At 39.4% G+C, this 24,970-nt stretch overlaps 2 protein-coding genes across 5 annotated transcripts in view; one reads left to right on the top strand and one right to left on the bottom strand.

The window, feature by feature from the left end:
• The window catches only part of RNF115 (ring finger protein 115), a 78,493-nt gene extending 77,070 nt beyond the window's left edge, over positions 1 to 1,423 (top strand). The window contains exons 8-9 of the mRNA XM_053592172.1: positions 445 to 560; positions 1,188 to 1,423. Of these exons, the coding sequence (XP_053448147.1) occupies positions 445 to 560; positions 1,188 to 1,319 (248 nt within the window). The 3' untranslated portion in view covers positions 1,320 to 1,423. The remainder of the gene's footprint in view (positions 1 to 444; positions 561 to 1,187) is intronic.
• The window catches only part of CD160 (CD160 molecule), a 42,694-nt gene that overhangs the window by 4,436 nt on the left and 13,288 nt on the right, over positions 1 to 24,970 (bottom strand). Inside the window, exons 1-4 of one of the 4 annotated variants that reach the window (XM_053592169.1) lie at positions 18,103 to 18,956; positions 15,608 to 15,925; positions 10,712 to 10,849; positions 2,164 to 8,343 (exon numbers count right to left, since the gene is read on the bottom strand). In XM_053592169.1, the coding sequence (XP_053448144.1) occupies positions 8,336 to 8,343; positions 10,712 to 10,849; positions 15,608 to 15,925; positions 18,103 to 18,298 (660 nt within the window). In that variant the 5' untranslated portion in view covers positions 18,299 to 18,956 and the 3' untranslated portion in view covers positions 2,164 to 8,335. Of the gene's footprint in view, positions 1 to 2,163; positions 8,344 to 9,864; positions 10,850 to 15,607; positions 15,926 to 18,102; positions 19,619 to 24,970 lie in introns of those variants that run through there. The other 3 variants (XM_053592170.1, XM_053592168.1, XM_053592171.1) reach the window with 3 other exon arrangements.

Here is a 24,970-nt window from a genome sequence, read left to right as displayed (position 1 = left end):
ACCCCCATTCCGAAATATAACTCATGCTTCTTACCTGCTTCCCACTTGAATGCATCTTTTCTTTGTCTCTGCGTCTGTTTTTTTTTTTTTTTTTTTGAGAGTCTCAAGCTGTCCCTTGGGTAGAGTGCCGTGGTGTCATAACAACCTCAAACTCTTGGGCTTAAGCGATTCTCTTGCCTCAGCCTCTCAAGAAGCAAGGACTTCAGGTGCCCACTACAATATCCGACTAATTTTTGCTTGCAGTTGTCATTGTTTTAGCTGGCCCAGGCCGGGTTCGAACCCACTAGCCCCGTGTATCTGGCCAGCACCCTACTGACTGAGTTACAGGCGTCACCTCTGTGTCTGTTCTTTATACATTCTTTTGGTACTTAAGAGACATTGGGTTGGTTTTTTTCTTCCTTCTTTTTGCTTGCTTACTTTAAAAGGCATTTCCTCCTCCAACAGATACAGGTTTAGAGTGTCCAGTATGCAAAGAAGATTATACAGTTGAAGAAGAAGTCCGGCAGTTACCCTGCAATCACTTCTTTCACAGCAGTTGTATTGTACCATGGTTAGAACTGGTGAGTATAGCAAGTCACATCTTCTCTGGGGGATGGGTCAAAGTAAAAGTATAGTTAACAGTTCATGGAGAGTTACATAGATCAGATTTTAATCCCATAAATCCTTGGATGACCCTTGGTACCACCATTAATGTTTTACTGAAAAGCCTTTTAGAACTTTTCTAACCATACATTGGCAAAATAGGCTGCCACCTGTTTTTGTAAATAAAGTTTTATTAGAACATAGCTATGTTCATTTGTTTACAGGTTGTCTTTGCTACTTTTGTGCTACATTGGCAGAGGTGGTGTGGCCTGCAAAGCCTAAAATATTTACTACTATCACTTTAAATAAAAAATTTGCTAACCCCTGCTCTGTACCATACGGAAAGTGGTAGCCACTTACCCTCCTGTTCTGTTTAGTTCTGTTTGATGGTATGTGTTAGCTATTAAGTTGTTGGCCTAAAATTCTGTCAGTTTTGCTTAAAGTTCTATTTGGGAGATATACTGGCATTATATCTTAGAGCCCTTTTGTTTTTCTATTAATAGTTGCCAAGTCATAATTTTTGATGTGCCAACTAACAGGGTTCTTTAATACTCCCAGCTTGTCAGGTCAGGTTGTTTACATGAACTGATATTTTTCTGTTTCAGCATGACACATGTCCTGTATGTAGGAAGAGCTTAAATGGTGAGGACTCTACTCGGCAAACCCAGAGCTCTGATGCCTCTTCAAGCAACAGATTTAGCAATGATAGCCAGCTACATGACCCATGGACTTTCTGAAGCTAAAGACACCTGAACCAGGGCTGTGGTAGTCTTCTTACCATAGCTATAGATTGTATCAAAACAAAAGCAGAGTAGATTGATTTAGGAATCACATAAGAAACCCCAACCCATGATATTAATGCAATGAGTGTTTTTCTTCTCTAAATTTAAGTTAACATTTACAGATGGAATTGTATCTAAAACGAAATGCCTCTTATTCCTGAATTTGGAGTGATAATTTTATAAGTGAAACTTAATTATGTGGGCTTCCTCCCACTTGAATAGAATCAGTTCTTCAAATTCTAGCCAGGGTGGCGCCTGTGGCTCAGTGAATAGGTTGCTGGCCCCATATACCGAGAGTGGCAGGTTCAAACCCGACCCCGGCCAAACTGCAACAAAAAAATAGCTGGGTGTTGTGGCAGGCACCTGTATTCCCAGCTACTTGGGAGGCTGAGGCAAGAGAATCACCCAAGCCCAAGAGCGGGTGGTTGCTGTGAGCTGTGATGCCACAGCACTCTACCGAGGGCAACAAAGTGAAACTCTGTCTCTAAAAAAAATAAATAAATAAAGTCTAGCTAGGGCCCTGCTATCTGTCATGTTGCCTTGTAATGAATGTTTCCACCTCCTTCTCCAACCTTTACCTGCCATTAGTGTATTTTACAGTAAATACAGTGGAACCACAGCCCTAAAGTCCTGTTGATATAAAGTCCTTTTGTCTTAATTGTACAAACATCTACTCTTGACCACATTAGCCATGAGGTGAGGTTAAATTAATTCAGGAATCCGAGACTAATGATTTTTGTTTTGTCTTGCTCCCCAAAGAGCAAATCAAAGAAAAATTACAATGGAAAGGAAGAAGTGGCCTGCCATCATATGCTTTGGTTTATCCTGTTTTAATTATTAAGAACTACTTCAGGAGATGCAGTTTTCCCAAAAACCAGTGTAACATGTCTTGGAAGTCTTGGGTTGGTAGGGATCTAATTCTGGTTCCTTTTTGGGAATGAGTTGGACAACATACAGGCACAGAAAGAAAGATGTTTGAAATCTTTGCTTCTGAGATTTTTGTTTTTAATGATTCCCAACTTATTGTTTACTGTCTTTTGCTAGGAATCCTAAAATATTTTTCTGCACAGAAATAAGATTACTTCATACTGCTTCTATAGCCAAGTCACAGTTTTTGGTAATTCATTGATCTTTAGGAATTAAGACTTTACATTGTCTCATTTTAATTTTTGAGCCTATTTTTCATCTCTGAAACTTTCCTGTTCTACTTGTCTGTACTTGGAGTCAAAATGATTGCTGTGATCATGCCCAAAACAATTTGGCCTGAGAGAGGTAGGTCTTATTTTTGTCAGCCTAACAGTGTACCATGTATATGCTCTTTGGAGCATTTAAGTTTTTAAAGTTGAATAAGTGGAGGTCAAGAATGTTGTTGGAACTTCAGAGTCTCAAAAGGAAATGATTTGGGTATATAACAGTTGTTGGTATACTAAAAAAGACATTAATGGGGCACAGGTCAGGTCACTATTTGTATGGTTAAATCAGTTCCTTATAGTTTGGACTGATCACAACAAGAATGACACTCTTTGGTGAGTCTCTTTTTTGGCTAAGACTATTTCTTCAGTTTTTGTTCAAGTCATACAGTGATTAGGGGGTGAGGGGATTGGATTACAGATGTTTTTGTACTTTGGTAGAGAAAGGAGTCAAGGAGGGAAGAAAAAAAGAGTGGCCTGCTGCACTAATGGCCTGCCTTTAAAAGTTGTGATAAAGTGTAGCAAACAGCATCAGGCTACGTTTTATCTGAAATTTTCACATGTTTTACTCTGATAGAGGACATGAGACTCATTTTCCTCTTTCCCACACCTATCCTGCTTAATGAATCTGAGTTTTTTTTCCTATAATGGGAGATACCTCTGACTTCCGGATTAATTTATATTATGGAGTTAGGGTTCTTCAGAAATTTATTATAAGGAATTGGCTCACACAATTATAGAGGCTAATAAGTCCCAACATCTTGAGTGGGCCAGCTAGAGACCCAAGAGAGCTAATGGTGTCATTCTAGTTTGAGTCTGAAGACCTGAGCACCAGGAGTAAGTTTTTGTCTGAATGGCAGCAGGCTTATGACCCAGGAAGAACTGATGTTTCAGTTCTAATCCGAAGGCAGGAAAAGACTAATGTCCCAGCTGAAGCATTCAGACAGGAGGAATTATCTCTTATATGAGCAAGAGTCAGCTTTTTTGTTCTATTCTGGCCTTCAGCTAATTGGATGAGGGCCACCCACATTAGGGGAGGCCATCTTCTTTATTCAGTCTACTGATTCAAATGTTAATTTCATTCAAAAACACCCTTACAGATACATCCAAACAATGTTTGACTAAATATCTTGGCATCCTATGGCCTTGTCAAGTTGACATATAAAATTAACCATCAAAAGGAAGAAAAATAGAAATGATGTACACAAGTGTTCCTCATCCCATTTAAGTGTTATCAAGTGAATAGTGTGTCTGTCTGTGAAATGTCTGCCTTGGCTTAGAGACCTCAGTACTGTCATTAAACAGTGGAAGAAACATGAGTGGGATACTGACATAATTTCTATGTGTATAATTTCTGTGTTTTTCCTCCTTAACCTAAATTAACCTGGAAATCTGAGAGACTTCCATTCTATGAAGAAACATTTTAGATTGATTGGTCTAAGACCAGAACATGGCTGGTTAAGTTTATTTCTAGGAATATCTTTCCCTTAAATGTTTCAAATAGTACCCAAAACAGAGGGCTAGGTAACTTGTACTTTTCAGGTTTTCATTCCTTTGTAGTTGGAAGGCTTACATACTCAGGAATCTGGAGCCTTCGGGGAGCCCAGGGAGAAATAGTTCAGTTTTCCCTGATTGTCAAAGAGAAAACAAAGCTTGCAATTTCAGATCTTGAACTCTTATTGTGAACTTGGCCTTTTTTTCTTTATTTTGTCCACTAGAATTGTCCTATAGAGAGAGAAAGAGAGACTACACGTATATATTTTTCCCCTCTTGTTTGTTATACTTTGAAACAAGAGAGAAGAAAAGTATTTGGTTAGCACATAATTAGGAAAGATTTTTTAAAGACTGGTAGACTAGGAAACTGAGAGGATTAGTTGGGCCAGTGCCTTGGCTTATTGCATCTTAGGTAGTTTCAGACAGGTTAGTCAAACACATCTTCTTACGGGTTATTTCTCACTGGACAGAACTGGAGAGTTGGATCGGAAGGGCAGAGATGTGGACATTTATCTGCGATGTCTTTAAAGTTTCAGAGTTAATGAGTTGGGAGCTGGGAGAAGAAATATTCCTGGCATTAAAAACTAATTTTCCCTCAGAGTGCCTATTGCCAGTTGTCTGAAAAGAGCTGAGAAACGTAATGTTTTGTTGCTGTTGCTATAGCTCCTTAACTTTCTTACAGTAATGTTTTTAACATCTAAGAAAAAGTAATTAGGCAGAAGATGTGGAAATGGCTATTAGGTAAATAGCTTCTGTAGTTCCTTATAAATTTTGTCAGCATTTGCTGCATTACATTTTAGCAGGTGCTTCTTAGATGATTTTCTTTGAGCAATACTCTAGTCTAATAATTAGTTCTCAAGTTGGAAAGAAGATATTGGGGGAAGAACTTGTTTTTTCCCTCAGCTAGACTCACTTTGATTACATAGTTAGGAAAAAAAATTCTTGTTTATGTTTTTGTATTACACATTTAAATATATATGTATATGTACACACACATATATAGATGTTTATATGTTCACAGACACACATATGAAGTATGTTCATATTTCAAATGGGGGTGGAAGGGATATGGAGGGCACTGAGTTAAAGTGAGCAAAGGCAGAAGAGAGCAGGAGCCCCACGGTCTGATTCTTTCATTGTACCTCTCTTTTAGGCCCTATTTCCATAAGTTCTCTGTTACGGCACACTCTTGGCTCAGGCAGGTAGCTTGTGTGATCTGTGGTGAAGGGATTCACTGGAGGTAAAAAGCTAATTTCTGAAGGTTGAGAATAAATGACTTTGGGGAAAAGTGTGTTCATCATCCACTGCTTCTGTGTTATAACCATTCGTACTCCAATATGGTTATTTACTGGTTTTTAAAAATTTCTTGGTAAAGTTTGATACCAAACTGAATCTCTTACGATCTTCTGCATGCCTCAGTTTCTTTCTCCTTGGTTTCTAGGTGCTGTTTCCTTAAGGATTACAAATTAAATATATCAATTTTAATATAGTTTATCAGGAAGGAAGCATAGTCTGTGCCTGTTTTAAGTAACAACAGCAAAATAGTCTTTGGTACTTTGAAAGTGAGGGGCACTTCAGAGTTGGTTGCTAGAGCTAATGATCTAGGGAGGCCACTGAAGGAAGACAGATGTTAGGAGCAGGAGCAAGGTTGGTATTCAAATAGATATTCGGGTATTAGGGAAAAACCTTTCTGGGTCTCTGTAGTAGAGAGATGTGAAGATAAATGTGCTGTTTGCAAGAATAATCTAGTGAAATTTGGGAATTGAGCATGACTAGTAGGAGAGAATATTCTTATTGAGAATTTCCAGAATGAGTCTCATATAAGTTCTGATGTAGGGAGTTGGAGGAAGGATTTGATGGGAGAAACATCACAAGTGGCTATTCTGTAGGAAGACATCCTAACTTAAAGCAATGTCACTCACTGTCTTAGCATTCAGGCTGGGAGCCACAGCACTGGTTTAAAATAAGTGGTTTCAAGTAAGAGTACATGCATACATCTGGAGAACTTTCCAGGATCGAAGTAGAGCCTTTGTCTGATCCAGAAGACATTGTGAAGTTTTGATCTCGCGTACCTGTCCCATGGAAGTGGGATTGTAGGCATTTAACTCTTAAGATTTTATACATACGAACTTTGTTTTGCTGCCAGATCATGCTTGGTATCCACACATGTAGCGTCTGTGTGTTACCTTTCCTCTTTCAACTAGGACATGTAGGTTTATGAATCATGGCATGTAGGCTTGTGTGATTCTTTACCTTTTCTAATAAGAAATACCATTTTTAAGGTCCCCAAATTATTTGATTCCTTTCTAACAAGATGATAGTTGTATTTTTAGTATTTTTTGATGAAAGAATACATTTTAAAAAGGCTGCTATGATTTCAATAATACTTTTAAGTCAATTTGTCCTAGTCACACCAGAATGTATATCCAGCTGAAATATAGGATATATATACTTGTAAGATATCTTATTTAAATATTGAGACTGAAAATTTTGGGTTTACAGCTCTCTTGTGATAACTTCATGGTCAGTCACTCATATAGCTTGGGCTTAAGATGTATGTCCAGAAAACTACCTATTCATGCATGGAAATTTGTAGACTTACTTGAAATCAATTGTATCAACACATTTTGAGAGTTAAGATACAAATATTTCAGTTTTCTGTTTAACTGAGTCTTGAGATAAGCAGAATAAGTAATATGAATTCTTTTAAAAACAAGACATTTGACTTATGGTTGCTTTGTTTTATTCTGCTTAGTTCAAGTCAGAGCTAATAGTCTAATGCACTTGAATGTCTTGATAAATTTGGGCAGTGATCATGTGTCATGGATTTTTATATGTGGCCTATACTTAGAGTATAGAATAATAGATGAACCCTTTCCTATAGTTGGACCATCTTCTTTGCGGACTTCCAGTGATTGTGTGATGCTGAGTAGTTTCAAAAGATTCTTTGAATAGTAAAAAGCAAAAGACAACTCTTCCCATGTGAGCTTAGTATTTAGTTAGAAACACAACAGAAAGATTAAAGTATTTGTGATGTAATGGAGAAAGCTTTGGTGACTTTGGGGCCATAATTCAAATGGCTCTGACTTCTAAATCCAGACTCTTATTTAATCCTCAGAACAGCCTTGTGGAAACAGAAGATAGAGTAAGCAGTATCCCTTTTTTGCAGAGAAGTAAACAAATAGCATCTCAAAACTTCATTTGCTCAAGGATACACAGCTGGTACATTGCAGAACCAGAATTTGAAACCAGATCTTTTTACTCCATACCTAGTCTTTTTAACTCCATAAGACACAAAGTGTAAAATCCTTAATTTGAGGTACAAGGCCATCCATAATAAGGGTCTTATTCATCTATCTCAGCCTTAACCTCTTTCTGTTTCCATAAACCTTAGCTCCCACATTTGGCAGGTCCTTGCCAAGGGTCTCAGGTGAGGTATCCTTTTCCTTTTGATGGCTTGCCATGTAGCTCCAACTAAATTGTCTGTTCTGACCTTTTCATTCATGTAGTTCCTCCTATGAGAAATATCCTGCCTTTTCCTCTATGCTTAACTATGACAAGAGGTCATCTGTCCAAAGACAAGAGGGTTCATGAATTTAGGAGAAAAGAAAAACTTACAAAACCTACTATGGGCATTATTTAAAAAGAAATGAACAAAGAGGTTGACAAGTACTTAGTTGAAGGTGGACAGTTGGAATCTGTGGTGCATTTGGACAGCACAGACCTTTCTCTTCATCAGCAGTGCTGTGTGGATGCTGCTGAACACTGTCGTCTGTCTTTGTTTTCTCATTTTCATGTCAGGTTAGTCACTGGGTTTGGCTCTCTTAACTTTCCTAACTATCTTAGCTTGTTTCTGCTCTATTTCCTTTACAGTGTTAAATAAAAATTTCTTCCAAAAAAATTGTTTGTTCTCATTCTGTTTTACTTGTTTTTTTTTTTTTTTTTACTGTGTTGAGGGTGAGGGAGGAAAAGTTGTTCTGGGCTACAAAAATGCACATACTTATCCAATATTTGAAAACTGCACACCAGCCACTTTTGTGAAAGCTATTTTTATTACTGCTGCACAGGAGGGAAGCGGGCAGGTTTGCTCCAGCAGTGAAGAGGGAAGATCAAGGAATGCACTGTTATGTCCTAGCTTGTATTTCCCCATAGTCTTAGCATATTTAATATTTCTTCCCTCGTGTCTTGTTTCCTTGTCTCTGTGCATATTATAATGAGAAAGATATCAAGCTAGTGTCAGATTTATCTTGCTGTAACTTTTTTTTTAAGTTTCTTTTGGCACAGGGCTTACAAAGCTGTGGAAAGAAAAATAAAAGTTTGTATTACTGGTTCAGAATTTAGAATAGCAACAGAATGCTTGATATAATAAAGTCTGACCTGTGCTAGGATGTGTGTTTGGCCCTCATTGTTATATAGAGGGAATGGAAAAGGACTTTATATGTAGTGTGTCTTATTGTTAAAGTAAGAGTTATAACCTGGAGCACATCTAATTGATCCTGGTACAAGTGGGGAGGGAGCCAGCTTTTGGTCTCTCCTTGCTGGGACAATCAAAGAAAAACTAAACGCTTCTCAAAAAGTTTAAGGTAGATTTTCCAAATAATGGCGCTGAATTGTTGGCACAGTGATAGGACAGGATTTTCATTGAAATAAGTTTCATGAGCTGATGGAGGCACAGAGATCCAGGAAACTCCCTCATCCTTTCCTCATGTGTAAGCGTGATAACTTGATTTATGTGAATCTTTCTGGACCTGAGGAAACATGTACTTTTTATTCTACTGGACACTGCCTCTTCCATAATTCTTCTAACCCTTGGTGGGTGGAAGGAAGATAAAAGAAAGCTCTTGAATAATATGTTATTTCTTTGTTTAAGTGAATATCTACCTTTGATTTTTTTCTTTTGTTAACCAAGCTACTTGAATATAGGAGAAAACAAATAATTGGATTCAAAAGTTCAAAATTTATTTTGCAGATAACAGTAGCCTAAACAAAGGAATTTAGATTCAATAAACTAAGTCTAAAGAGTAAGACTGCTTGATCTCACTTCTTCCTGAAAATGCACAGGCTACTAACATTTGGCAGGTTCTTGCCAAGGATCACGGATGAGATCTATGTTTTCTTTTGGTAATTTCAAGTTAAGGGTCTGGAATAGGGAGGGTTGGTGGGGTTCTGTTTCTGGAAATGGGAGGTGTCAGTTTCAGAATGGGGAGAGTCATGAAGGAGGTAAGAGAGAGGTGCTTTTCATATAGGTCATTACTGAGAGTACAAGGTTTTAGAGTGAGAAGGACCTGTGTTACTTTCTGTGAAGGGCACCATTTAACTTCTTTATGCCTATCTGACCCATCATACAGATTCTTTGACAAACTTATCAAGAAGCCTACTGTGTGTCTGTTACTGTCTTTTTCTGGGATAAACAAGACAAAATCCCTGCATGTGTAGAGCCTGTACTCTGGTGGCATTCAAAGAGTAGTAGTTATTAATTTGAGGAAAGCCTAAATAAAATGGGATTAAGAATGCCAACAACAGGCCAAAGCCTGAATCAGTTGCTTGCTGTGCAAAGCATAATGGCAAATTAATGCAAGCTCCAATCTTTTTATTATGTAACAGGGAAAACCCTGATCCATATTGATAATGGCGCTCAGAAGACTCAGCTATTTAATCTGGCCATTACCCTTTGCTGAGAAACTGCACTGTGCAAAGCCCCTTGCTCTATAGGTCTGTCTTTTTCTCTCTTTTTTTTGCAGTTTTTGGCTGGGGCTGGGTTTGAACCCATAACCTCTGGCATATGGGGCCAGCGCCCCACTCCTTTAAGCCATAGGCGCCACCCAGCAAGTCTGTCTTTTGCCTTCTTCATATAGTAGCCAAAGATCTGTTGCCTTAATTCGTAACCCTCTGTTCATGTAACGAGTAGAGGAGGTTCTGTTAACTTGTCTCTCCCACATGGCTTCTTTCTTTCTGTCTTTTTTTTTTTTTTTAGAGACAGAGTCTCACTTTGTCACCCTCCGTAGAGTGCTGTAAGGTCACAGCTCACAGCAACCTCCAGGTCTTGGGCTTAGGTGATTCTCTTGCCTCAGCCTCCTGAGTAGCTGGGACTACAGGCACCTGCCACAGGTCCAGAAAGATTCACATAAATCAAGTTATCATGCTTACACATGAGGAAAGGATGAGGGAGTTTCCTGGATCTCTGTGCCTCCAGAGGGCACAGGTGCCTGTAGGTGTCCGGCTATTTTTTGTTGCGGTTTTGGCCGGGGCCCGGTTTGAATCGGCCACCCTTGGTATATTGGGCTGGTGCCCTACTCACCGAGCCACAGGCAACGCCGGCACATGGCTTCCTTTCTGACAGGTCTTAACTCCTTCCCAGTGAAAAATGATTCATCTGTCTTCCTCTAGATCAGCAGTTCTCAACCTGTGGGTTGTGACCCACAGGAACTGTATTAAAAGTCCGCAGCATTAGGAAGGTTGAGAACCACTGCTCTAGATATATGAGGTCTTTAGTACCTTTGGGCCTATTTCACTCTTATATTAGTTTGAATTTTCCTGTGGATACTCAGGGTTTGAGCATTTTTCTCTCCTTTTGGGCTTCTCATCCAACCTTTTCCTTAGAAAATAAGGAGGTATAAATAGCACCCTCATTGCTTGGAGTGCTTAAGCATCTTCTGGACATACCTTGAAGGGTCACCAGACTGGAGACCAGTGTCACCCAGACCTTTGCTTGTAGGAAGCCTGAACTCACAGTGCCTTCACTATGGCTGAACTTGGAGTGTTGTCTTTGTTTCAGTCTTGTCACTGTGTAGTTCCCTGACTCTGGGTCAAAAGAGAATCATGGATCAGAGGAAGGTTTCAGAAACCATTAATTCCTCCTTTTGCATCATCTCAGAGCATCTGTTATATGGTCTTAAAGGATACCTCCCAGCACAATTCATTGCCCAAATAAGTATTTTTAACATTTGCTGGTGGTGATGATGATGATGTACTTAAGCAGCAATAATCTACTGAGTGTCAGACACTGAGGATACAAATAGACCTTGAAGGAACTCAAAAGGCCATGGCAAGTGAATGAATGATCTACATAATATCACTTAGTAAATGGTATGCATTATTTATTGATATTGTCTTACCTGTCTGGTCTTAATAATTTTCACCTTCCAAAGGAACCTAATTTTCACATTTTGGGACCATCCATACGTTCTGGCTTTAATACTTAAAAGTTGCTAAGAAGATGAGAAAGCTAGTCTTTCTTAGAACCTTCACAAGTAAAAACACATGGAGTATATTTAAAGAACACAAATACTAAGTTGTGAGGAGCAAGGATCTATCTTAGTGTATGTCATTCTGCTCTATAAGGCCTGGCTCTGTGACTGGAATACCCAATAAATACTTGTTAGATGAATGAAAGAGGAGTAGCCGCTGGTGCAGTTTAACTGAAACAGATTATTATTATTATTATTATTTTTGCAGTTTTTGGCCAGGGCTGAGTTTGAACCTGCCATCTTTGGCATATGGGGCCGGCGCCCTACTCCTTTGAGCCATAGGTGCTGCCCTGAAATAGATTATTTATATAAAGAGTAGGAGTTCAGGGCAGCACCTGTGGCTCAGTGGGTAGGGCGCCAGCCCCATATACTGAAGGTGGCAGGTTTGAACCCGGCCCTGGCTAAACTGCAACAAAAAATAGCCGGGTGTTGTGATGGGCGCCTGTAGTCCCAGCTACTCGGGAGGCTAAGGCAAGAGAATCGCCTAAAGCCAGTAGTTGGATGTTGCTGTGAGCTGTGATGCTATGGCACTCTATCGAGGGTGATAAAGTGAGACTCTTGTCTAAAAATAAATAAATAAATAAAAGAGTAGGAGTTCATTGTATTATTTATATGAATAATTCAGTGCCACAATAAAGTAGTTTAGACTTTACCCTACAGTAAGGAGCCATTAAAACTCTGAATGGTGGTGTGGTTTGTATAAATTACCATTTTAGTGAGATAAGTCTGGTGGCATTATGTAGAATGGATTGGAGGCAGAGAAAGTATTTAGAGCTGACTGACCATTTATTAGGCAGCAGCTTGGTGCCAGGCCTGTGGTAAGTATGGGAGATACAAAGAGGAATAAGGCACACTTGGTGATCTCAAAGACTCACCAGTGAGACTAATGGAATATATAAAGTGTGAGGTACTGAAGACCTGGAAAACACTTTGGGAAGGAAAGGAATAAATGGGAAAGAGCTAGTTGTACTTAGGAACTAACTGGGTAGGGGAAAAGAAAAAGAGAGGAACCAAGGTTTTAACTGAATGATGGACAGAAATAGGTCTTGGGAGGACAGGCTTGATTTTGAGTTTAAGCAGAGAATCCTGTTGTCAGTGGAGATGTTGAAACTCAGCAAAGAGGTCAGAACTAGAGAAGTTGATTTGCTGGTCAATTGCAAGGAGGTGCAGTTTTGAATCATGAGCAGATGAAAACTTAATACTGATAGCAGAAAGAAAAGGTTGAAGGGTGTGAGGTGAATCTTAGGGAATACTCATGTTTTGAGAGGTAGGAGGAGGAAATAGAGGCAGAGAGGAAGAGAAAAGAATACCAGACAAGCAGGAGAACCAGGGGAGTAAGGAGTCAGAGAAGCCAGAAGAGATGAAAGTTACTGAAGTGCTGAATGCTGTAGCTAGATGAGACAGGAAGATACCTGAAAGCAAGGAAAACAGGTCAGAACCAAACTAAAGTAGAAAGTTTGAATTAACTAGCAACCATAGGAGGTGATGAAAACACGTGTTCAAAGACTCTGGACTAGTTTTTTATTGGGAGTGGATGATTCATTTATATTATTTATATTTATTTTTCTTAAAGTTAAAAAGTAAGATGGTTAAAATTCTGTGAAGAATAATAGCAATGCCCTTTGATCTCCTGGGCTTATTCCCTAGAGACAACCACTGCCAAATCTTTGAGAGGTTTTACTTTATTCCTACGTAATATGCCCATATTGCCACTTCCTAATGATGACATTTAGACATTATCTCTTGAGTTTCTGTTATAGTAGATGAGAATATGGTTCTCTTATACTTCTACCCCTTTTTCTCTGCAGCCTTCCAAAAATAATATCACAAATTTTATTTAAATGAGTCATGTTTACCTAATTCAGACTCTACATTATTTTTTGCAGAGTCAAGTTGTATGTTATGTTTTATGAAATTTAGGTTTTTTTCTAGAGATAATTATCACTTGATTTTATTTTATTGCTTTTTTTTTTTTGAGATAGTTTCACTGGATGGTCCTCGGTAGAGTGCGTGGCACCATAGCTCACTGCAATCTCTAACTCCTGGGCTCAAGCGATTCTCTTGCCTCAGCCTCTTGAGTAGCTGGGACTACAGGCGCCCACTATAACACCCAGCTAGTTTTGCTATTTTCAGTAGAGACCAGGTCTTGCTCTTGCTCAGGCTGGTCTCAAACTCCTGAGCTCAAGCAATCCACCCACTGTGACCTTCCAGAGTGTTAGGATTATAGGCGTAAGCCATCGTACTGGCCCTATTGCTATTTTTTGTTTTTTAACTAGCAGAGTTTTCCATATCCATATCCATAACTTTAATCCTTTAATCTGTCATGGGCCTTCAAAAAGATGACCTCTAAATTCCATTTTCTCTCTTCCCTTAGAGATCTTCTTTCCAAAGCCTCTTTCCCTTGTTTTCTTCTAAACTGATTGTCATTTTAGCTCCTTTTTCTTTTTTTCTTCTTTTAAAAAAAATACTATTTTTTTTATTGTTTGGGATTCTTTGAGGGTACAAAGAGTTAGGTTACACTGATTGCATTTGTTAGATAAAGTCCCTCTTATAATTGTGTCCCATCCCCAAGAGGTGTGTCAGACACTGTGAGCCCTTATCGCCCTCTCTCCTCCCCTCTTCCCACTTGCTCATTCCCCAACCTCCCTGCCTTGTATTAGCTCATCTACTGGCTTCAGAGTTATTTTTTTTTATTGTGTCTTTGATCCCAATTCTTAAAATTGTTCTATTCAAGAGATCTATTTCTTCTTGATTAAGTCTAGGGAGACGGTGTGATTCCAGGTATTCATCCATTTCTTCCATATTGTCAAATTTCTGGGCATAGAGTTTCTTGTAGTAGTAGTCAGAGATAATCTCTTGTATCTCTGTGGCATCTGTTGTTATTTCCCCTTTATCATTTCTGATTGAGGTAATTAGAGATTTTACTTTTCTGTTTCTAGTTAATCTGGCCAAAGGTTTATCGATTTTATTTATTTTTTCAAAAAAAACAACTTTTTGTTTTGTTAATTTTCTGAATGCTTTTTGCCCTTTTTTCATTCTAGAATTTCTTCCTTTCCTTCCCCCGTTAGATTTCTTGTTTCCTGGATCTCATTTTATCCACTTTACTGATTCATATTCTTATTTTACTGAGGCACATACTCTGGTAGCTTCTTTAAAAAGATCACATGGGCCAGGCGTGGTGGCTCATGCCTGTAATCGTAACAGTCCAGGATGCCAAGGCAAGTGTATTGCTAGAGCTCAGGAGTTCTAGACCAGCCTGAGAAAGAGAGAGATGCTATCCCTATGAAAAGTTAAAAAACTGAGACAGGAGGATCGTTTGAGCCCAGGAGTTCAAGGTTGCTGTGAGCTATGATGATGGCATGGCACTCTACCCAAGGCGACAGAGTGAGACTCTGTCTCAAAATAACTAAATAAATAAATATAAAAAGATCACATGGAAGTCAAAATTTTTTGAGTCATTGCATGTCTGATCGTGTCTTTATTTCCTCACATTTGATTTGTAGTTTGGTAGGATGTAGAATTTTAGATAGAAATTTTTTTCACAACATTTGGAAGATTTGCTGTATTGTCTGGAGATACAGAAGCACAGATGGTGACTGGATATTTTATGTGACTCGAGGAAGTCATATAAGCTGGGGCTGGACAGATTGCATTTAGGCTGTGCCAAGTAGTAGTGAAGCGGGAGCGTGCACACAATGAAGGCATGCAGAGATGACAGGCTTCACTGCTGCAGAGCATCAGAGATGGGGATTAACTGTTTTGAGTTCTGTCAGCTTTTTGGTTTCTAATTCCAGGAACTGGAACTCATGAAGGCCCTCTGTACTTGTTTTCTTTTCTCCCTATGATCTGTGGTTGCTTGTGTGGGTTTCTGTTTCTTACAACTGTATGTTCCTTGAGATAAATATCCATTTTATCTCAAACTTATCTCTTTCTCTGCTTGCATTTAGAAATATAGCCATATCTCTGGGAGAGCTCTGAACTGGGAATCAGGGAGCCTAAATTCCAGACCTCTCTTTGCTTTTACTAGCAATGATCAGTGAGGGGCATTGCACAGATTTCTTTTCACTCCTCTGGGGTGACTCCTTCCCTGTCATTAAAAATGGTATGACAGCCCCAGTAAGATCTTTTAAATTAAAGACAAAATGAAATTACTTTGTATATGTGCTGCCAGTAGGACTGATAGGAGAGGACTGAGTAATGAAGGGCTCTTCCCAAGGAGGGAACTGCTGATCTAGGGCCCAAAACATCTTGTATCTGCCAACCCTGCTTACTATCCCGCCTGGTTGCATTAGGATGAACATTAGGGACTTACCTGTGACTAGAATGGAGAAAAAATGGCCCTGAAGGTGGATATCTGGCTTCTGACTTTGGGCACAGCACTGGTAGGTCCCACTGTCCAATGGTGTGGCTTGGTTTATGGTGAACACCAACTCAGATGGCTTTTCATCAACACCAGCATCACGTTTAAGTCTCAGCTGTTTCAAGCTGGTCTCAGGGGAACAATCCCCATACCTGTCCTTGCACAAAAACACTACAAACCCTTCAGCCTCTTCTTTCTTGTTCCACACAGTACAGATTAACTTTAGCTGCTTTCCTTCCTGGGAAACTAAGCTGGTGATATTTATGCATCCTGGAATGGGAAGGGAAGGATTACCCATGGGAGGTTAGGTAGATTTCCTCAAATTTCATCATACCTGCTCTTTTATTAGAGATACTGGAGTACAAACTAGCAGTGATAACTGGTGGACAAGAAACACCAATTGTGCCTTTGGCTGTGTGACTATAGGCAAATTACCTAATTCTTTTGGCAAGAGTTTATTCTTTTTGAATATGAGAGTTAAGGGACTAAATATAAGCTCAAAGCTTCCATTCGTCCATAGAGTTATTTATTTGTTCTTTCATTTAACAAAAATGTTTAAGTATCCACTCTTCCAAGCAGTATGTGAGCCCCACTCTCAAGGAGCTTAGAACCTAAGATAAAGATAGATTGGCAAAAAATTACAATTAAAATTTATAGTTCCTATAATTGCAAGATTCCTGAGTTTGTCTGGAAGAATCAAAAAAACTTCATAGAGAATTTAGTACTTGAGTTGATACTTGAGGGATGAGTAAAACTTTTTCTACCAAATAAGAGATAAGAGAGGTCATGGAGACACCAGAGAAGATTAAAAATGGCCACCATGTGGAATCAGAGAATGGACTGGAGAAACAGACAAGTTATTGAGGGACCATTAAAATCCAAAGATCACAACTCTTTGATGGTGGCAATCTGTAGTCTTTATAATTTTCTCCACAAGTAATCCACAGCCTGGATACAGAAGAGAAAACAGACAGTTGGGTTAGCCCAAGATAATACCTTGGCCCAGTGGGTGTCTCTTTCCACTTAATTTTCCCATCCATGGACACTACCACTTTGTCACTGTTTTTTGCTCTCCTCACAACTTCACTTCCTTATGCAGCTTATATTTTGTAGTCCACTGCTATAAACACTCCCTTATATCCACCCTTAGCTCCCTTAGCTTTACTACTTCTATCAGGATTCTTTGCAAAACCCCAGCCTTGGTTAAATCCAGCCCCCTGCTAAAAACTCACCATACAGATGATGCTGCTGCCACCCCCTTCCTCACTCCCTCAGCAAGTTGAACCCCTGGGAAGTGTTTTTCCTTGTAAGACTCCCTGTGGTAGACATGATCAACTAAATTCACTCACGAGAAAATGTTGAAGCAGAGATGGAGGCTACCCCAGAGATGTTAAGTGCCACCCTCACAGAAGAGTAGATTATGGGCTAGAGGCTGCCACATAGGGTTGGGGAACCTGTGACCTTCTAGGTCCTTAAGTGCAGCCTTTTGACTGAATCCAAATTTTGTAGAACAAATTCTTTTATTAAAAGCAGTGCAACAGAGAAAGATGAAGCTTTTCTTGACTCCTTTGGGGCTTAAAAAGGAACAATCTTGAAATGAGAAGGCTGCAGGTTCCCCACCCCTGTGACAGGTGAAATCTCAGCCATTCAACTCAGAAATGGTTTATATTATATTTCCACCCTCCAATTGGGACTTTTGTAGGGTCTCTATTAAAGTGCTTTCCCTGGTGGGGGGGTGGGGGGGAGGGCCCCTAGCTCAGTGGTTAGGGTGCCTCCCACATGCTTGGGGGCTGGTGGGTTGGAACCAGCCCAGGCCTGCTAAACAAAGCAAAACAAACAAACAAAAAATAGCTGGGCATTGTGGTGGGCACCTGTAGTCCCATCTACTAGGGAGGCTGAAGCAAGAGAGTCACTTGAGCCCAAGAGTTAGAGGTTGCTGTGAGCTGTGATGCCAAAGCACTGTACAGAGGATGACAGTGAGATTCTGTCTCAATTTAAATAAATAAATAAAGTGCTTTCCCTGTATTTAATTCTTGGTATAGCCATAGAGACAGGTGTGATTATTCCCATTTTATAAGTAAACTGACACAGAGGATTAAACTTGTTGCTAAAGTTGACGAAGACTCTAGTATCTATACCTCAAACCTGGATTTCATAATACAAGGTGGCCATAAAGTTCGTGTGCAATTTTTAACTTTATGGCCATCCTATATAAAAGCCTGAAGGAATCTTGGATTGAGTCTCTTTACAACACGTAGCAGAGGCAGAATGTCTGATGGAGTTGCAATAGTATTAGTTCTACCAATAATAGTTTTTACCCTTTCATTAAGGTCAAGAAGAATGAGTCCTTTTCTTCCATGCTAAAAAAAAAAATCATGGGATCCATCCCTCCCCATGAGCCCAAGTTTCTCTCTGATCTCTGTCTCTGTTTTTGGGTTTGTCCTCACCACCAGGTTGGATGTCCACAAATGCCAATAAGATAGCCAAGGCACAGTAGTTTCTTCCAGGTGCCATCACCATCCTGCACGTTGTTAGAAGGCCCAGGAACTTGAAGCAAGTGTTGGCTCTGCTGGTCTTTGGCTTCACTCTCCTGAAAGCACAAGGGAACCCACTAGACAAAGGCTTCCAGGACTCCAAGCCCATCCCCCTGTCCCAGGCACTAACTTTGGTTGGCTAGAATATAATGGAGGTAGAGGAGGTGTTGGTGATGATAGTTCAGCTGGCTGAGCAGTGAGACACTAAATCAAGAGAGGTGTACTGGGGAGAAGCCAAGGGGGAAAGAGAAACAAACTAAAGATTATATTTTCAGGTTATTTTTTCCTAAATGATTGCTTGGTCAAAGAATATGAGCATTAAAATTTTTTCTAGGGTAAACAGGTTACTCTCCCAAAAGAGTTGAGATTCAGATGCATACTAAAAATGCTTGGTAGTGTACATTTTCTCATTGTACATATTCTGTTAGCAATGGATATTATCTATATTTTACATTTTTTTACAACCTGATAGATGAAAAATTAGATCTTATTGTTTATTTTTCCATTTCTATGACTAGTGAGGTTGAGGATCTTTTCATCTGTTTACTGGTTATGAGTACTTCTACGAATTGTGTGTTTATATTGTTTGCATTTCTTTTAAAAAATCAACTTTTAGAAGCTTTCTCTATAGTAGATATATTAACCCATCTGCCATTTAAAAAAAAATACTTTCTCCTACTTTGTTGTTTGTTTCTTAACTTTGTTTATGATACTTTTTGCCCCAAACAAAATTTATATTTGTATATAATGAAATATAACCTATCTTTTCTTTCAAGTTGTCTGGGTTTCCAGTATTGTTTAAGAACATTTCCCTCAGGCTGAGGCCATAATGTTCTTCCAGTATTTTTGTTATTTTACTTTTGTATTTATATCTTCTGATCCTGGCTAAGAAGAATTACCCCCATATCAAAAGGTCTAGGTGCACAAAAACAAACAAAAAATAGTCCTGAATTTTATCAATAGGGAAATGGTTTCAGAAATTTCACTTAATACAATAAAAAAAATGTTATTAAAAAGAATAAAATAGTTTTGTAAATATAGGCTTGAAAGAATGCCCATAATATATCTTTTTTTTTTTTTTTTTTGCAGTTTTTGGCTGGGGCTGGGTTTGAACCCCCAACCTCCGGCATATGGGGCTGGCACCCTACCCCTTTGAGCCACAGGCACTGCCACCCATAATATATCTTTATGCCAAAAAAGACAAATTGCAGATTTATGTGTATGAGAACATTTTATTTTATTTTATTATTATTATTTTTTGTGGAGACAGAGTCTCACTCTATTGCCCTCGGTAGAGTGCCGTGGCGTCACACAGCTCACAGCGACCTCCAATTCCTGGGCCTAGGCTATTCTCTTGCCTCAGCCTTCTGAGCAGCTGGGACTACAGGCGCCTGCCACAACGCCCGGCTGTTCCCTTGTTGCGTTTGGCCATGGCCGGGTTTGAACCCACCACCCTTGGTATATGGGGCTAGTGCCCCCGCACCCCCACTGAGCCACAGGCGCTGCCCTGAGAACATTTTATTTTAAAAAACTCCACTCTATGTGTGTATATGTTTTTAAAACATATTTAAGCATTTTTGTTTTTTTTTTTTGAGACAGAGTCTCACTCTCTCACCCTGGTAGAGTACCATGGCATCATAGCTTACAGCAACCTCAACCTCGGGTGCAAGCAATCTCCTCTTGTTTCAGTCTCCCAAGTAGCTGGGACTAGAGGTGCCGGCCACAATGCCTGGCTAATTTTTCTATTTTTAGTGGAGACAGGGTCTCCCTCTTGTGAAGTTTATAACTTCAAATAGGTAATTACATTTACAGGGTTCAAAATTCAAAAGTGAAAAAAGAATTTTTATATAAATTTACTTTTCTATCTGATTTTAATAATCAGCTTGTTTAGTTTCCCACCACCCACCACCAAGGAAAAGTCCTATTGGTATTTTCTATTAAATTAATTAATTAGAGACAATCTCACTCTGTTGCTTTGGAAAGAGTGCTGTGGCATCATAGCTCACAAAAACCTCAAATTCTTGGGCTCAAATGATCCTCTTGGCTCAGCCTCCTGAGTAGCTGGGACTATAGGCACCCACCACAATGCCCAGCTAGTTTTTCCGTTTTTAGTAGGGACAGGGTCTTGCTCTTGCTCAGGCTGGTCTCTGAACTTCTGAGCATAAGCAGTCCACCTGCCTTAGCCTCCCAGAGTGTCACGATTACAGGTATTAGCCACCATGCCCAGCCCCTATTGGTATTTTTTAAATTGGTGTATGTTCGATTTATATTTTAATTTAGGGAGAACTGAAATTTTTGTGACATTGATTCTTCTGATCCAAGAACATTACATTACTTTTTACTTTTTCAGTCTTGTGTCTGTGTGTGTGTGTGTGTATTTCTCTTAGATATGGTTGGGAGTTTTTTCATAAAGGCCTTGTCCATTTTTTCTTAAGCTTATTTCTGAGTAATTTATCTTCTTTGTCACTATTGAAAATGTCACTTTCCCCCATTGTATCTCTTAACTCTTTTTTCTTTGTATATATCATTCATTATACCTTTTAACTCATCGTTTTTCATATGTAAAAGCAACTGATTACTAGATACTAATTTCATACCCAGCTACCTTCCCTTAATTCTTTCTCTGTTCATAATAGATTTTCTTAGATTTTCAGTCATATATTATTTGTAAATAATAATAATTACTCCTTTTATTTATTTTTTTGAGACAGAGTCTCAAGCTGTTGCCCTGAATAGAGTGCTATGTTGTCATAGCTCACAGCAACCTCCAGCTTGAGCTCAAGTGATCCTCTTGCCTCAGTTTTTCTCTTGCTTTTGCTCAGTCTGGTCTCAAACTCGTGAGCTCAAGCAATCCACCCACCTCAGCCTCCCAGAGTGCTAGGATTACAGGCATGTAATTACTCCCTTTTTTTTTATTTACTTATTTTTATTTTTTATTAAATCATAGCTGTGTACATTGATATGATCATGGGGCATCATTCACTAGCTTCACAGACTGTTTGACACACTTTCATCACACTGGTTAACATAGCCTTCCTGGCATTCTCTCAGTTACTGTGCCAAGACACTTACATTCCACATTTACCAAGTTTCACATATACCCTTGTAAGATACACTGCTACTCCCTTTTTAATATCTCTGATTTCTTTCTTCTAATTGCATTGGTTAATATCTCTGGAAAAATATTTAATAATAATAGTAAAAATGCATCTGTCTTTTTTCCTGAGTTTAATTCAATTGATTTTTTATTAAGCATTATGCTAGCTTTGGGAATGGGATATATTTTATTATGTTAAGAAATTTATATTTAGTTCTATTTTATTAAGAGTTTAAAGAAAGTCAGGGTGGCACCTGTGGCTCAAAGGAGTAGGGCGCCAGCCCCACATGCTGGAGGTGGCAGGTTCACACCCAGCCCCGGCCAAAAAAAAAAAAAAAGTTAAAAGAAAGTCAAGAATAGATGTTCAGTGTTTTATTAACAGCCTTTAAACATCAACTACAAAATGACCATATGGTTGTTCTGTTTTTTAGACACAGGGTCTTTCTCTGTCACCCAAGCTGGAGTGCTGTGGCATCACCATACCTCACTGCAGCCTCAAACTCCTGAGCTCAAGTGATCCTTCTGCCTCAGCTTCCCAAGTAGCTGGGACTGTAGGTACATGACACCACACTCAGTTTATTTTTCTTTTCTTTCTTTCTTTCTTTTTTTTTTTGTAGAAACAATGTCTCACTATGTTGCCAAGGCTGGTCTCAAACTCCTGTCCTCAAATGACCCTACCACCTCAGCCTCTCAATATTCTGAGATTACAGACATGAGCCACTGTACCAGGCTGCTTTTTCTTTATAGATATTTTAGTATAGTGATCTATTTAAATAGGTTTCTTAAAACTAATAATGTCCTTGTGACCCTAAGGAAACTAAAAATCATTTGGTCATAGTATATTATTTTTTTAATATGCAGCTTTATTCTGTCTTATTTTATTAAAACTTTAAGCAAACTTAATACAGAATATATGTGTGTGTGTGTGTGTGTGTATGTAACCCTGTCTATCTACAGACAGGTATGCATATCTCCTCCCATACATATCTGGAAGGAAACATGTCAAAATGTAGAGTGTTTATCTTGGGAATGGGATTGAGAATTTATATACTATATTTATAAGAATGTGTTTTTACTATAACAATTTTAAGAAAAAGCCTAAGCAAACTATAATTGGGGGCCAAACTAAAAAATATATCTATTTGTGGAGTTAGTACAAAGAACAGAATTAAAATACTAAAGAATAACATAAGTGAGAAGGATATCAGAATTAAAATATTCTAAAGCAACTGCCTTAAAACTGAAATGTGCATAACCCTGGAGGTATTAAAAACTTTCTCAGAGGTATGTGAGCACATTAATTAATTAAGTGAATTAATTACCAGATCCTCAAATTTAATTTGTATCCCTTCCTAAAGGTGATTTGCATGAGTAGGGGCCTGTGGTTGAGCCCTCCCACTGCTTCTCCTTTCCTATATCCGCTGGCTGGGTTGACCTTTACTGGCTGGGAACTAGAGGGACGATTTGAAATGTGCTCCTAATTGAAGGTAAAAAATCCTTTCTTTTTTTTTTTTGCAGTTTTCTTTGGCCAGGGCTGGGGTTTGAACCTGCCACCTCCCGCATATGGGGCCGGCACCCTACTCCTTTGAGCCATAGGCGCCACCCCCAAAAATCCTTTCTTAAATTATGTGGTTTCTTATTCTTTGCTTTTAATAAAGAAAAGACTGGGTATGGTAGTTCACTCCTATAATCCTAGCACTCTGGGAGGCCAAGACAGATGGATTGCTTGAGCTCAGGAGTTCCAGATCAGCCTGAGCAAGAGTGAGACCCCGTGCCTACTAAAAATAGAAAAACTAGCTGGGAGTTGTGGTGGTCACCTGTAGTCCCAGCTATTCAGGAGACGGAAGCAAAAGGATTGCTCAAGCCTAAGAGTTTCAAGTTGCCGAGAGCTATGATACCATGGCATTCTACCCAGGGTGAGTGAATGAGACTGTCTCAAAAAAAAAAAAAAAAAAATTGAAGAAATAGTTTATGAAATCATTGTCTATGGGATAGACTGCTGTTTCCCCCCCAGTGTCCATTTTCCCCGAAGTCTCTCTCTCTTTTTTTTTGGAGAAAGAGTCTCACTCTGTTGCCCTCGGTAGAGTGCTGTGTCATCATAGCTGACAGCAACTTCCAACTCTTGGGCGCAAGTGATTCTCTTCCCTCAGCCTCCCAAGTAGCTGGAACTACAGGTGCCTGCCATGACACCAGCTAGTTTTTCTATTTTTAGTAGAAACAGGGTCTCCCTCTTGCTCGGGCTGGTCTCGAACTCCTGAGCTCAAGTGATCCACCCGCCTCACTCTCCCAGTATTGGGATTACAGGTGTGAGCCACTATGCTTGCTTGTCCCAGGTCTCCCTTTTGAACCGTCCTGCTCACCTACACTGGACTTTAACAAGAACTTGTCTACCTAGTTAGCCTTTGTTGATGAGGTGTTCCTATGTCGCTAAGTTTTTGTCAATGGCAGATAAAGGGAAGTAGTATGTGCTACTATAGATCTGGTAATTTGTAGCAGATTGCCAAAACAAACTTCCACAAAGTCCTCCTATTTTTGTGTACATACAACTTTGCAATGTGGCTTTGACACTCAGCCTGTTGAATCTTGGTTTAGCTAATGGGATTTAGGAAATATGGTACAATCAGAGTCTTGAAAAGTGCTTATGCATTGAGTTTTGCCCTCTTTTGGAACCCAGCTACTCTGTGACAAAGCTCAGGCTAGCCTGCTAGGTGCCAGAGACACATGACACAAGTTTCCCTAATCACCCAAGCCAAGCATCAGATGTGTGAGTGAGGCCTTCTGCAACCAGTTAGCACTCAGCCTACCTCTAGTTTATTATAGGCCAAAGCATGAGCCCATGTGAGACCAGCCCAAATTGCCTAAACACAGAATTGTGAGTGAATAAATTATTATTATTTTAAGCCACCACGGTTTGGGTGCCTTGCTATGCAGCAAAATAATGAAATGTTCACCCTTTTTCTTTTTCCCATTTCCTGCAGGTTGAAATGTAGAGTGCTAAGTGAACTCTCTTTAGCCATTCAGCAGAGGGCAATATTTTAAGTTTAAGGAATGGGTAAGCAACAAGTGAGGGAGGAACTTCATTCCTGGAAAACCTAAAAGTGTCCTACCTAGCCTAGACTACCCAGCACTGTTAAGGGAGAGAGAAAGAAAATTCTGTCTTATTTAGGCCACTGCATTTTTTTAATCCATTTCTTTGTCATAGGAACTTAGCATGTACCTCACAAATACATTAGACAAAATATCACCAAACTGTCTCAGTGCTCCAAGCACAGTTGTTACGGCGCCAGCCACATACATCAAGGCTGGCAGGTTTGAACCCAGTCCAGGCCAGCTAAACAACAATGACAGCTGCAACAGAAAATAGCCGGGCATTGTGGCGGGCACCTATAGTCCCAGTTACTTCAGAGGCTGAGGCAAAAGAATTGCTTAAGCCCAAGAGTTTGAGGTTACTGTGAGCTGTGACACCACAGCACTCTACCGAGGACAACAGAGTGAGACTTTGCCTCAAAAAAATAAAAAATATTTTCAATCATAATATATATCACATTAATCTGTGTGAGAAATGGACTGGAAATATTCATTTAAAAAGGAAAGGAAAGGCTCCGCGCCTGTGGCTCAAGCTGCTAAGGCACCAGCCACATACACCTGAGCTGACGGGTTCGAATCCAGTCTGGGCCTGCCAAA

This window comes from Nycticebus coucang, chromosome 5, assembly GCF_027406575.1.
Source record: "Nycticebus coucang isolate mNycCou1 chromosome 5, mNycCou1.pri, whole genome shotgun sequence".
Classification (NCBI taxonomy): domain Eukaryota; kingdom Metazoa; phylum Chordata; class Mammalia; order Primates; family Lorisidae; genus Nycticebus; species Nycticebus coucang.
The sequence above is the reverse complement of the archived record's forward strand: the minus strand, read 5'-3'. Positions and strand labels throughout refer to the sequence as shown.